The sequence below is a fragment of the Acanthaster planci genome, linkage group LG02 (genome assembly GCF_054643075.1).
Source record: "Acanthaster planci isolate LZ-2023a linkage group LG02, COTS_SCS, whole genome shotgun sequence".
In the NCBI taxonomy this organism is placed as follows: domain Eukaryota; kingdom Metazoa; phylum Echinodermata; class Asteroidea; order Valvatida; family Acanthasteridae; genus Acanthaster; species Acanthaster planci.
Window position 1 is genome coordinate 33,749,703 of NC_141778.1, and position 11,703 is coordinate 33,761,405.

Genomic DNA, 11,703 nt, shown 5'->3' on the forward strand with positions numbered 1-11,703 from the left:
AAAATAGGGCACAAGATCAACTGATCACCTCTCTTCTACAAGATCTCTTGGCATGAAAATAAAGTGCACAACTTTTTCCACACACAGGGACCTACAGGACCAGCCGGCATTCCATTTTTTTTTAGGTGAACACATTTTCGTAACTCCGTACAGTTGTTCGTACTTAATCAGAATGGTTCAGAAGTTAACTTGGTGGTTAGAGGTATCGCTAAAAAGTCTTGTGATATATAAATATGCAGCAGAACAAAAAAAATAAACAAAATGGAAACACAACCACAACACGACATCTTTATGATATTTATGATATATGTGTTTTATTTATTTTTAAACATTTAAACTGACTTGTCTAAACAAATCCATTAAGGACAATTAATATGATTATATTAATTAAGGTGCAGATTAACTCGAACTCATAAATCAATATGAAACTAAAAAAGCAGTTTGTTGAGGGCACAGGAAAAAAGATTCCATGTTGTCATTCTCAAGATTAAAATTGCCTTTTCAGTGATGACACCATAAACAGCATGACAATAACAGGAGATTAAGATTAAACAAAGCAAATGAATGGCCATGCAAAAGTGTCATGATTTTATCTGAGATTTGAAATACATATCCGACGTAATTCACAATTTGAGTATACTGTGATTTGCAATGACGGAAAAAATAAAACCAGCAACAGCTCCGAAAAAAAGAAAGAAAAATAACACATACAGAATACAAATGTACACGTACACTGTAATACACTCTGTACCTCTAACCGTTCCATAACTTATAATGAAATAAACTGCAATTAGAAAAAAATTATTAACACCACTCACTGAATTCTTCTAGTTTTACAACTCATGATATTTTAAGTTTGATAAAATCTTACCCTTTGTTAAACTAGATAGCATCCATGATCCAAGGACTGTATCTGATATCCTAGAAAAAGTGAAAATACTAAACAAAAAATTCTAATGCCTTAAACTGAAAAAAGATATTTCAAGGCTTTAAGAAACTCCCTAATTTCTTTTGGTTACTGATGGGCCTTCTGTGACCACACAGTTCATGGAAATTTTGTGCAAATAGGAAAACTATGCGTAGTAGAGTGTGTTCATTTGCTCATGCCCGCTGTGTTGGAGACAAGACTGTGAACATAAATAGAACCACTTTTCAATACAGAAACTTGTGCAGAGACACAAATGACTACAGGCATATAAAACTGAGGTAACTTGAATTTGAGCAAGCAATTTTGAAGTAAAATATTTCTATGCATGATATCACGGTGCAAATGCGATGGACCCATTTGGACATACTTGTGAGGCCATTTTACAAATCTGCCTAACCCAGTGCCCTTAAATCGGAAGGCCGTGAGTTTAAGTAACAAGTGAATTTTGTTCCTTCCTATTAGGTTTGTCAAACAGAAATTGTTGCTTTCTTGGAGAAATCTTGACTTAAAAGCCGCATGATGTCTGCGTGTTTCATGGATGCGTTATTCCTCTTCATGGACCCGTAGTTCTCCTTCACAAACAAGGCAAACTTGTTGGGAGTTCGTGCCTTGGACACTTTTCCGTCTTTGTTGAGCGAGGGCAGAAGCACCAGGTTCCCTTTGCAGTACGTGCAGCAGTATTTGTCTGTGTTGATGGATTTGGAGTGACGTCCAATTCTGTTGGGGTTAAAAGCATAAAAAGATAAGGTTTTCACGTAGATGATGCAGTATTGCCTTATCTTGCCTTGTATCCTGCAAATCCTGTTTAAACACAGATAAAACTTGTTTACAAGATCTTGTAAAATTTTGGGTATTTTATTTATTAAATACTCCTTTACACATTGTTATTTTATGGCATGTTTTCCAAAGTTTACATCAAGTGACTTTCACTCAATCTTTTCCAATGTCTGAATGGAAACATTGTTTATGCAAGATATTTGTTTCAGCAAATTTTAGCAATAACATATAACACTTCAACAATACTCGGAAACAACCCCACATGAACACAGGTCTTCTCAAACGATTAGGCCATACTGTGTTATATGCATTTTAACACAGTGTAATAAGCATCATAATGTATTATAGCACACAGCTGCCAGAGTTTACTTTCAACTTACGTTGTTTTGCATCGGACACACTGGTACTTGTATTTGGTGGTGATCTCGTAGCTGTGACAACGTTTAATGATTGGAAGGGATGGATGGGCGTGATTGGCTTTAGCTGCCCTGAATGATCCATAAGAAAAGGAAGTGGACAAGTAGATTAAACCACTGAGAACCTGGGATGCACAATTCATTTTTAACCATTCAAACTTGAGATACTTTGGAAATGAGCCAATTATTAAGTATAACACATCAGACCATACTGAGACATGAACCAAAAATATACAACTCTGTTCCAGTGCTATACCAACAACCAGGGAAATATAGTCAGTTGACTTAAAACAATAATTATAATTGTAGTGGGACTTGAACCCGATACCCCCAGTCTACTGCATGAGTGCTCCATCATGCTCACACAAGAAAAGAGAGATTAGTAGACCGCAGACAAGCACTGCAGTGACACTTGAATGCGGTACAACTGGCATACAGCATAAGTGATCCACAACACTGTCACAAAGAATAACTTCGTGTGGCTATAAACGACCGTTAAATGAAATGATGAATTTGAAGGATTTTGAAAATGGAAAAAATGATAGTTATGCCGGTCCAGCATCATCAACATGAAAAATGCCCCGGCATGAAGTGGTTAAGGGTAACAGAAATTGAAAACATTTAGTTCACATGAAGTATTTTAACATAACAACAAATATGTAACCATTTCAAAACATCGTAAATTTCATGTTTACATAATTAAATGTGACCCTAAAATGAATAAAAAGATCCTGCATTTCCCACCCACAAAAAATCCCTTTTGGCCATTTGCACTCACGCTGACTGGATGACGTCATCCCCAGAACGCTGATACATGTATGTATGGTGTACATGTACATTGTGCACAGTACATGCAGTATCGCACGCTTGTAATAGACCATGTTACGTGTTTATGTTTTTGAAATGGTTACGTATCTACTGTTATTTTGAAATACTTCACGTGAACTAAATGTTTTCAATTTCTGTTACCCTTCCATGCACTGGCGTACTTTCATAGGAATTATTTTTCTTTGCAAGTACTTACCAGTATTTCCAGAATCGCCCATGTCCATCATTGACTCCATTGATCATCCAACAAGCGGCATGGCACAGCTCATGGATTAATGTATCGCGGAGTCTCTCTGCCAATGAGCAACCATACTGAGTGAACACACAATGTAAAGATTCTCCACAGAGAATTACCAAATGAAACTTCATAATCAAATATACCAGTTCTGCATCAAGATACAGTTGACACATTTCATAACAAGGTTCTCCGGAATTTAAAGGTTACATTGTTATAACCAGGAACCATGTCAGGAAATGGAGAAAGAAGAACATAAAAGAGCAGGGACCTAAAATTGTCTTTTGTATGCTGGATATTGCATTAATAGTGCTTAATATCAGAGTTTCACTGCAATGAGACATGTCATCTGGGTTTTTATCATAAAGCCAACTACTGTAGTTTTCACAAATTTAGCATAAAGTTCTATTTACCTGGTCAAGCTGCAAAACATATCACTCATAACATAATGACTTGAAATGTATTTGAAATAATCTTCAAATAGTTCTGCTGAGTGGAAGACTATTTCATGCAGCTTGGCCAACATTAGTCTTATGCTGTTAGATAAACTAGTGTGTGAAGTCTATACAACCTTTCAAATATGAAACTGACAAACAGACCTTAAAACAGCCATGCTTACCGGCAGTGTCACAGACTTTCTCAGACAACTCAATGCGAGCACTACACAGCCCGCCAACTTTAGTCTTGGTGTAGTAACAGAAGCCGGCTGTCTTGCGCATGCGATTGTTCCACTTGATGCTGAAGTCTGATGGTAGCTGAAATCAGGGGAAAATCAAATGACAAATGTGTAAATAAAAAATGGATACTAGTTGATAAAATGGTTAGACCCCAAGATATTGGATATTAAATTAACTATAAGGCAAAGAAGAGTCTAATTGTAATAGTCCCTATTTTGAATAAGAACCTGATCAAGCCTGAAAGCAAATGAAATGTAACATTCACAGAAGACAGTAGGGCTGTGCTGAATATCCAAATAACCAAATATTCGATTGATTGTCGAATATTCAAATATTTTTTTCCGAATTTTAATATTCGAATGCAAAATTCATGAAAAGGAAAGGAAAATTTTCTTTTGTTTTAAATGAGAAAAATTGCCCTACGGAGGCTTGTTTCAAGCAGATTCAAATGAAAAGCGTCAGAAATCTTAAGATGATTTAAAAAGTAAATTATTCATTAAACAATTTAAAACAACAGAAATTGTCGACAGGGCAAGAAGTCTTGTTCATCTCTTAAATCTTGCTAAATCAAGGCTGGAGATACTCCTAGATGTGAGAAGCTATTATATTGATCATAATGTATAATTGTGTTATTGCAACAGATTTTGTATACGGTTTGTTCATCAACAATCTGCCGGTCAGTACGACCAAATATTCGATCAAATTGCAGGTCGAATATTTGAATAATGAATTATTCAAATTGACTCAACCCTAGAGGCAGCAAAGTGATGGCAGACACACAGTCTCACTTTTCAAAAAGATATTTAAATTTACAGACTTTTACTGAATGAAATTTAAGAATTGGAAAAAAGAAAGAACATGGGCTGCCAAGCACATGCTTAATAAAATCCAACTGACAACATGTCAAGTCACAGCACCAGTTTTTATTTCAATGCACATATGTTCAACACTTGAATATTTTGCTCAACATAGATCAATTGGCAAAAATCTCAATACTCGGCAACATTTTCAGTAATCAAAACTTACCTTATTGTCAAACACAGTTTTATTGAACAAGATGAACAGCTTCCTCGTTAAAACATCTCTGTGATTCTTGAAGTCGTTGACGTAGGGGGAGGAGGAATGGCAGCCATCTTTGGGGGTGGACAGAGAAAACAGGAAGTCTGTCTTACTGCTGGTGGGTGTGTACCTTTTCTGATTGACGGCATGTGTCAACTTTTTTGATGACAAGACTAGAAAAAGAGATACAGAATTTTTTTCAAAAGCCATATAAAAATTTTGAGGGTGAAAAGCAGTTGTCTGTGGGGATATCCAAATCTGTCTCAGCAACGTAATGGACTGATGAAACTGGTTGTCCACAGAGAAACCTGACTGAATATGTCATACATTAAATCTAAGCATTGTAAAATGCCAACGGCAACAAAACAGTCAACAACATGTGCTCCAGTGACAGTGTGTAATCTCCATATCGGTCACTGGGCATATTGAATTGGCCCTAGTAGGTAATGCTGCCATATCTTTTTTGCTCCTTGTATTATTCAGCTCCTCATAACTTCAGAACTGCATTGATGGTTGACTTTCTTGTCCATGTACATGCACTCACTGCTCGGTTTGGGGACTCTCACTACAGGCGGTTTGGGAGTGGCAAAGACACTGTCGTCGGCATCATCACTATCACTGAACTCTGGAAGGCGATATTTCTGGGGAGTAGATGATGGCTTTGTATCCAGTTCTTTCTGAAATGTTAGAAATTGAAAACTTCAATCAGTGAGATGTTGCTGTTCATCAATGTAGCCATCTGACAAATGTAACATTCATCTTTTGAAACAAACTAGATAGTTTTATTACACTTATTAAATTTTGTGTATAAATATACGTGAATTTTTTTAGGGTACCCCCCATTCAGAAAGTATATGCACTTTTTTTCAACAAAAATGACAGGTGTGAAGGTTGAGGTTGGGGTAGAGAGCATTACTTTTCAGGTCCCATGGGGGTAAGCAAATGTCTGTCCCCTTCCTTTTTAGGAAAATGGCCTTAGCCAAAATAATCAGAAAGGCGTCTATATGATTCATGAATAAATAATAGAAACAGGCACTAGTGCCACAACTCACAACTGGTTTTTTTTTTTGTTAGGAGAAAATAGAGAATACGAGGGGAACCCTTGCTCTATGTGTGTAGTGGATAAACCCTTGTGCAAGCCAAACCAATGCATGTTTTCTCCTTAATGACGCAATCTACATTCAGAATTCTCATCTTGGCACAAACAGAAAAAAATCTCTTTTAAGCTCGTTATAGTTGAGCTCTTAAGATTAATGGATGCTTCCATATTTATTTGACCAAATAAAATCAGAGAAAACATGTTTCCTTAGAGGTGCTCTCTAACCCCTTCTTGACGGGAATTTCTTTTGGCCACGAAGGCCACCTGCCAAACCGCAAATTCTCGGTTTGTGGCCCAGCGTTCTCTGCATGCTTTGAATTACACGGTGAAAAGGCTGATTGTTCGGTGCCATGTGGCTCTACTCAAGCTTCCACATTCCCGTTGCCTCTTTTCAAAGTGGGGACTATTGTGAAGCTGGTGATTATGATGCAAATTCGGTCTTTTCATTTCTGGGCTACACACAAAGACCAATCACCATATATACAAGAGCCAGGGTCTGCCTTCTTTCACCGTGTTCGCTCGAGTGTGGGTCGAGAATAATAGCTGTAAAGCGGGCTGAGGATCTCAATTTTTACGGTGTGTTTTAACGCGTCCTGGCGTGAAGGGGTTAACAGAGCTTGTTAGATAAAAACATAAAAAGCTATTCTACTTCAACTTTCGCAAATATCACACATTCAGTTCACAATGGTCATTCTGCACCGTCACGTCATCACATAAACCTTGCCTTTCTGTTGCTGAAAATCTTCCGGTCCGAATTAATGTGTCGGTAGTAATAAACATCCTCATCACTGTCTCTGCTCTCTATTGGAGTGTCATCAATAAACGAATCTTCATACTGCTCTTCATCCCGACTTGGGTTTGGTGTCTGAACAGAATGAGGTTCGTGGTGTGGGGTTTTGATTGCCTGAAGAACTGAATAATTGAAAAGGGGAAGAAAGTAATAACTTAGTATCAGAATATAGAGCTGTTATCTTTAAAAAATCAAATCTATAATATGTAAGAGTGAGTAACTCTTTCATCCTGTTCAGCAGTCACCTTACATTGTTCAAAGTCTCTATCCTCATCCTCATCCTCACTGCTAACATATCCAGGAGCTCTGACTTCATTCAGAATTCTGAAAATGGAACATAAAAATTTATGAGTTATTCGCAATATGTAAATAAAAAAATGTGGGGTTCCAAAAGATACCGTCAGATAAAAGGGGTTGATGGCTCACATTTAGTTGAAATGTAACAGTAAGATCAAACTAGATTACTTTGTGCTATTTGACAGATTTACCAGCTTTCTTCAAGAAAAGTTACTGCTGCGTTCCTCCAGCCCCACCATTGGGGACAATAAACTAATACTCTATCTCTCTATGTGCCTGAAATGTTTGAGGTTGAAATTATTTTTTTTTGGGTACATCTACCTTGTGCTACCACTTCAAGATTCTTCTTTTCTGTACCTGGTATCTTCATTCATGGTCCTGTGCTTTGTTGGTGAACCAGTATCCAAGCCCTCTTTCTCCGATGGCCTACTAAGCCCTCTTTGTCTCTTGAAATTTTTGGACAGTCTCTCAGTTAGGCTCATTATCTGCCCAAAAGAATTGTCTGGTGAATCCAAGACACTGTTGTTAACTGTAATAGTCTGCTCAACAGATTGTGTGGCTTTGAATGAATCGTGAGCAAAATTTGGGGTTTCCAAGTCACAACGTGATGGTGAAATTGGTATCTCCAATTCCGTCTCTTTCATAGGGGATGAAATTATATCCTTTCTGCAATTCAGAGCATATAGATCACAGGAAGAATTCGATTCAGAATCGCTGACTGCCACCATGCTGATCTTCTCTGCTGACTTTAATGAGGCTTTGAACTGATTCTCTTTTGGGGGAGGGGTCAAAAGCCATTTCATGGGTTGGAGGGTTTCTGAATAACATTGAAATGGTGAGAATGGTTTGTCCAGGTCGTCAGTGTTGTCTTTTGGAATTGGAGATGAAGGTTCATGAGAAGTGTCATTAGCCAAGTCATCAACATCACTTGACACAGATGATGCATTTTCAAATGTGTCTGAATTGAAGACATCTGTCACATTCTCATCTGCTTTCGACACTGTCTCACTTGATATTTGCAGGCATTCCTCATGTTTACTGTCACTTACTGGGTCCCTGTCATTCAATTCCACAGCTACCTCACTTCCTTGTAGGTTTCTTGTAGGCTCAACAAGATAACTCTGTGCTATCACATTTGACTCTGACACACCGTTATTCAAGTCAAGGCCCTCTTCATAATCTATCTTTCCCCCTTCCTTTGAGATGTCAGTGCTGTAAATACTGTTCCCCCTTTCAACACACTTGGGATTTTCTGCCAGAGCACTGCAAGGACTGGCAAACAAATCAGAGGGAACCCTGCAGTTGGCGTTAGTTTGTGGGTTGCTTTTGGATGAAGAGCGGTAGTCATGGTCAGGGCCTTTGACACCGTTTTCCTTGTCCGATGAGGAGCTGGTATCCTTCCTTGATTTCCGAGGTACTTTCTTGGAGCTATTTCTGACTGACTTTTTCTTATTCCTGTGACCTGAATTTTCAGATGGCTGCAATATAACAATGGTTGTCATTAAGAAGGGTGACTTTTTGGGGGGGTGGTGGTCATTCATCATTAAAGGGATTATAAGTGTTATGTACTAAGGCATTAAAACAAATGAAAAATTGAACTAAACAATTCAGCAGTGTTATACTTTACACTTAGCCCTGTAAATAAACCCGAACTTATAATAGAATACTGAATATTTTTTCAAAAGCCAAACAGCATTTTACCAAGCCATTTGGACCTTGCCACACAGTACATGTGCATCAGGACTGAGTTTGCCTCTACAGCTACATGTACGCTGAAACTTAAAACATTATTTCTGGGCTGCAAAGTTCTTAGAGATTTAACACAATTACACCCAAAAAGGACAGACAGTAACAATGAACAAAAGAAGTGAATTTAATCACTTTTAATAGCTCATCTGTTCATCATGCAAATAGAAAAATGTAAGCCTCCATATCATACATACATGTAACATGTACACAGATTAGGGTCTTGGAGACCATCAAACAATGCTCAGATGTTGGAGATTGGTGGAATGGACTCTTCTAATCCAATGGACAATCCATACTTTTTGGATCCCACAGAGCCACTTGTAACATTTATACCAAACTGGAAAGACGTTAAATTTTCATGTTTTCAAGCAACATGTTCTCCAAAATATCTCCTCAATCCTTCAGTTGTGTATCAGGAAGATTTCTTGATACTGCAAAGATATTTCTGACAGATTCGCACTTTGTACATGTTGTAATCCAGAGCCGTAAAAAAAAAAGACAGGAAATAAATACTATTGTAGGGAAATATAAGTGATGTACATACATATATAGAACTCTTCCCTGGATGTCCAATGAACATGTAGATCACCAAACTGCCAATAATACATTGTGTTACATATACGTGTATATACATACATGTGCATGTATTGTTGAAATACACAAACTTTTCCATCTAGTGCCTTGCGCCTTGAGGGATTAATTTTTTTGTTCACATTTCACAGGTAAAATTTTATCAAGCTCTAAAAATTCCCATTAATAAATCTTGAAGTACCCACTACAAATTTCCGAGGAAATTTTATTTTGGCCTGATTTTTCAAGCTTTTTTTGTTTTGCAGTGCAAAATGAACTCTTTCAAAATGCCCCCATTGTGAAAAGATGAGTTTCTTACAAACTTGCATTTGGGTGTGTGAGTGGGCGTAACTTTGAAGAACCTCTTAAATGTTGGTGTAGCATCTTCAGAGATTTGTTCAAGTCTGTGATGTGTGCCACATTAGGGAATATTCAGCTGAATTTGTGCCCTATTTCCAGGTGGCACCCTTTTTAAATTTCAGATTGAATTTCTTGACACTGAAATTGAAACAACGCACATGTACATTATGAAGGTAAATAATACCAGTAATACCAAATTCTAGATGTCTGGCAACACTGCATGAGGAAAGTCAGGGAAAACATCAAACATATTGTCAAAGTGGGCCACGCCAGGAAACTCTGCTCTACGACCATGATGACTACTGAAAGCAGGCCTAATGCAACATTAGGATATGAGAGACTTTGAGGCACTTGGTGCTGGCGGTAAGCATGCTGGTCCTACCTCCAGAACTGTGGGGTTCATCGTCCACTGAGCTTCTGATGAACCCCACAGTTCGGGGGTAGGCCTATGGGACAGCGCGGACATCTCTCGCAAATTCTCGCAAAATGGCAGGTACTATGCCCGTGAAAACAGTGACCATGGTGATCGTGATGTACGCACACACCAGCCAGTCCGAGGATCAGGTTAAACATCTTTTCTTTGAACAGTAGGCCTACGTACGTGCACACTCGTTGAAGTTGTTTTCATTAGCGCAGTGTGGTTGTTACCCGCAATTTTGTGAAACTCCTGGATGTTCACAATGCCCCATATACTGGTCCTTTTATTTATCAATTCTGATCATGCACGCGTCGTTCTGACATGTCTGAGCACAAACAATACTGTGAAAATGGACCGGTACATCTGCTGCTACTAGTGCCTATGTCTCAAAGGGCCTGTTTGTTTCATATGGATCTGGATTGCAATTAGTGATCCCAGGGCTGGATTGCGTATCCATCATCATGAGGGTGCTGCATGTTCAACTGGGGCCAATTTCATGGAACTGCTTAAGCACAAAATTTGCTTAAGCATGAAAAAACCTTGCTTAATAAACAAAGGTTACCAGCTCAAACTCTATGTGATTGTCATGCTAACCAAATGACAAGTACTAGCCTAGGCCAAAATACCATTCCAAACAATACACATTACCAGAAGTTTTGGCTGGTTACCTGATTTGTCAAGCAAGGTTTTTTCGCGCTTAAACAAATTTTTCGCTTAAGCAGCACTAAGTATGATTGAAATTAGCCCCTGGTGTCACTGCCAGTGAACCACAACAGATCAATCATGTCAATGATCAGATGATCGTGATCTGGATCCATGTGAAACAAACAGGCTGGGCCCATCGTCTCCTGCTGTCAGACTGCCACCATACAGTAGGCCTAGTCAGTATTACTATTGTGCAGGTGTGCACAAAACCTTCCTCCATGCTTGACCCAACAATAAACATGTTCACCTTGCGGAATCTTGTTTTCAGTTTCACATCTTTTTCTTGAACATGTTGAATGTTTTGCCAGCCAAGCTTCTTAGAAACACGCCCAAGCAATTCTTCTAGATCACTTTCTTCGTCCGAGGCCATTCCAAGATGCACTGCCTGTCTTGTTTTCGGGTGCACGGAGATCAAAACTCAGTAACACTAACAGACATGACACTGTTGACAAAACGAACATGAGAACCAGTAAAAATTTCTTTCCCCGGCCCCGTCATTCCTGTTTATGCCACGGTTTATGCTGTGTATGTTTGACACCAGTTTTAATGGCCCGCCCCGCAATGCATCATGGGTATTGTTGTTCACAATCTTTTGGCAACAAGCACGCATTTATATTAAAAAAATAAAAACCATAAAGAAATGTGAGAAAAATAAATAAATTACTACTAAAACTATATTTTAAAAGAAAACGGTGAAGCATTTTTTCATTAATTGAATAAACTTATTCATTCAATAAGTGAATGTTTAACCAAAAATTTCTATAGAGAAAAAAATTAGCATTGATGATTGACAGA

The 11,703-nt window shown here is 38.2% G+C and overlaps 1 protein-coding gene across 2 annotated transcripts; it reads right to left on the reverse strand.

The window, feature by feature from the left end:
• Positions 1-288: 288 nt before the first annotated feature.
• On the reverse strand, positions 289-11,448 carry LOC110983755 (uncharacterized). 2 transcript variants are annotated; one of them, XM_022243286.2, is made up of 10 exons: positions 11,156-11,448; positions 7,464-8,584; positions 7,060-7,133; positions 6,744-6,931; positions 5,465-5,597; positions 4,888-4,994; positions 3,804-3,939; positions 3,146-3,242; positions 2,086-2,193; positions 289-1,645 (listed from the first exon to the last, which is right to left on the reverse strand). In XM_022243286.2, the coding sequence occupies exons 1-10, from the start codon at positions 11,276-11,278 to the stop codon at positions 1,396-1,398; spliced, it is 2,337 nt and encodes a 778-aa protein (XP_022098978.2). In that variant the 5' UTR covers positions 11,279-11,448; the 3' UTR covers positions 289-1,395. The 2 variants fall into 2 exon arrangements, with proteins under 2 accessions (XP_022098978.2, XP_022098977.2); XM_022243285.2 differs by having other exon boundaries at positions 4,888-5,093.
• Positions 11,449-11,703: the final 255 nt, after the last annotated feature.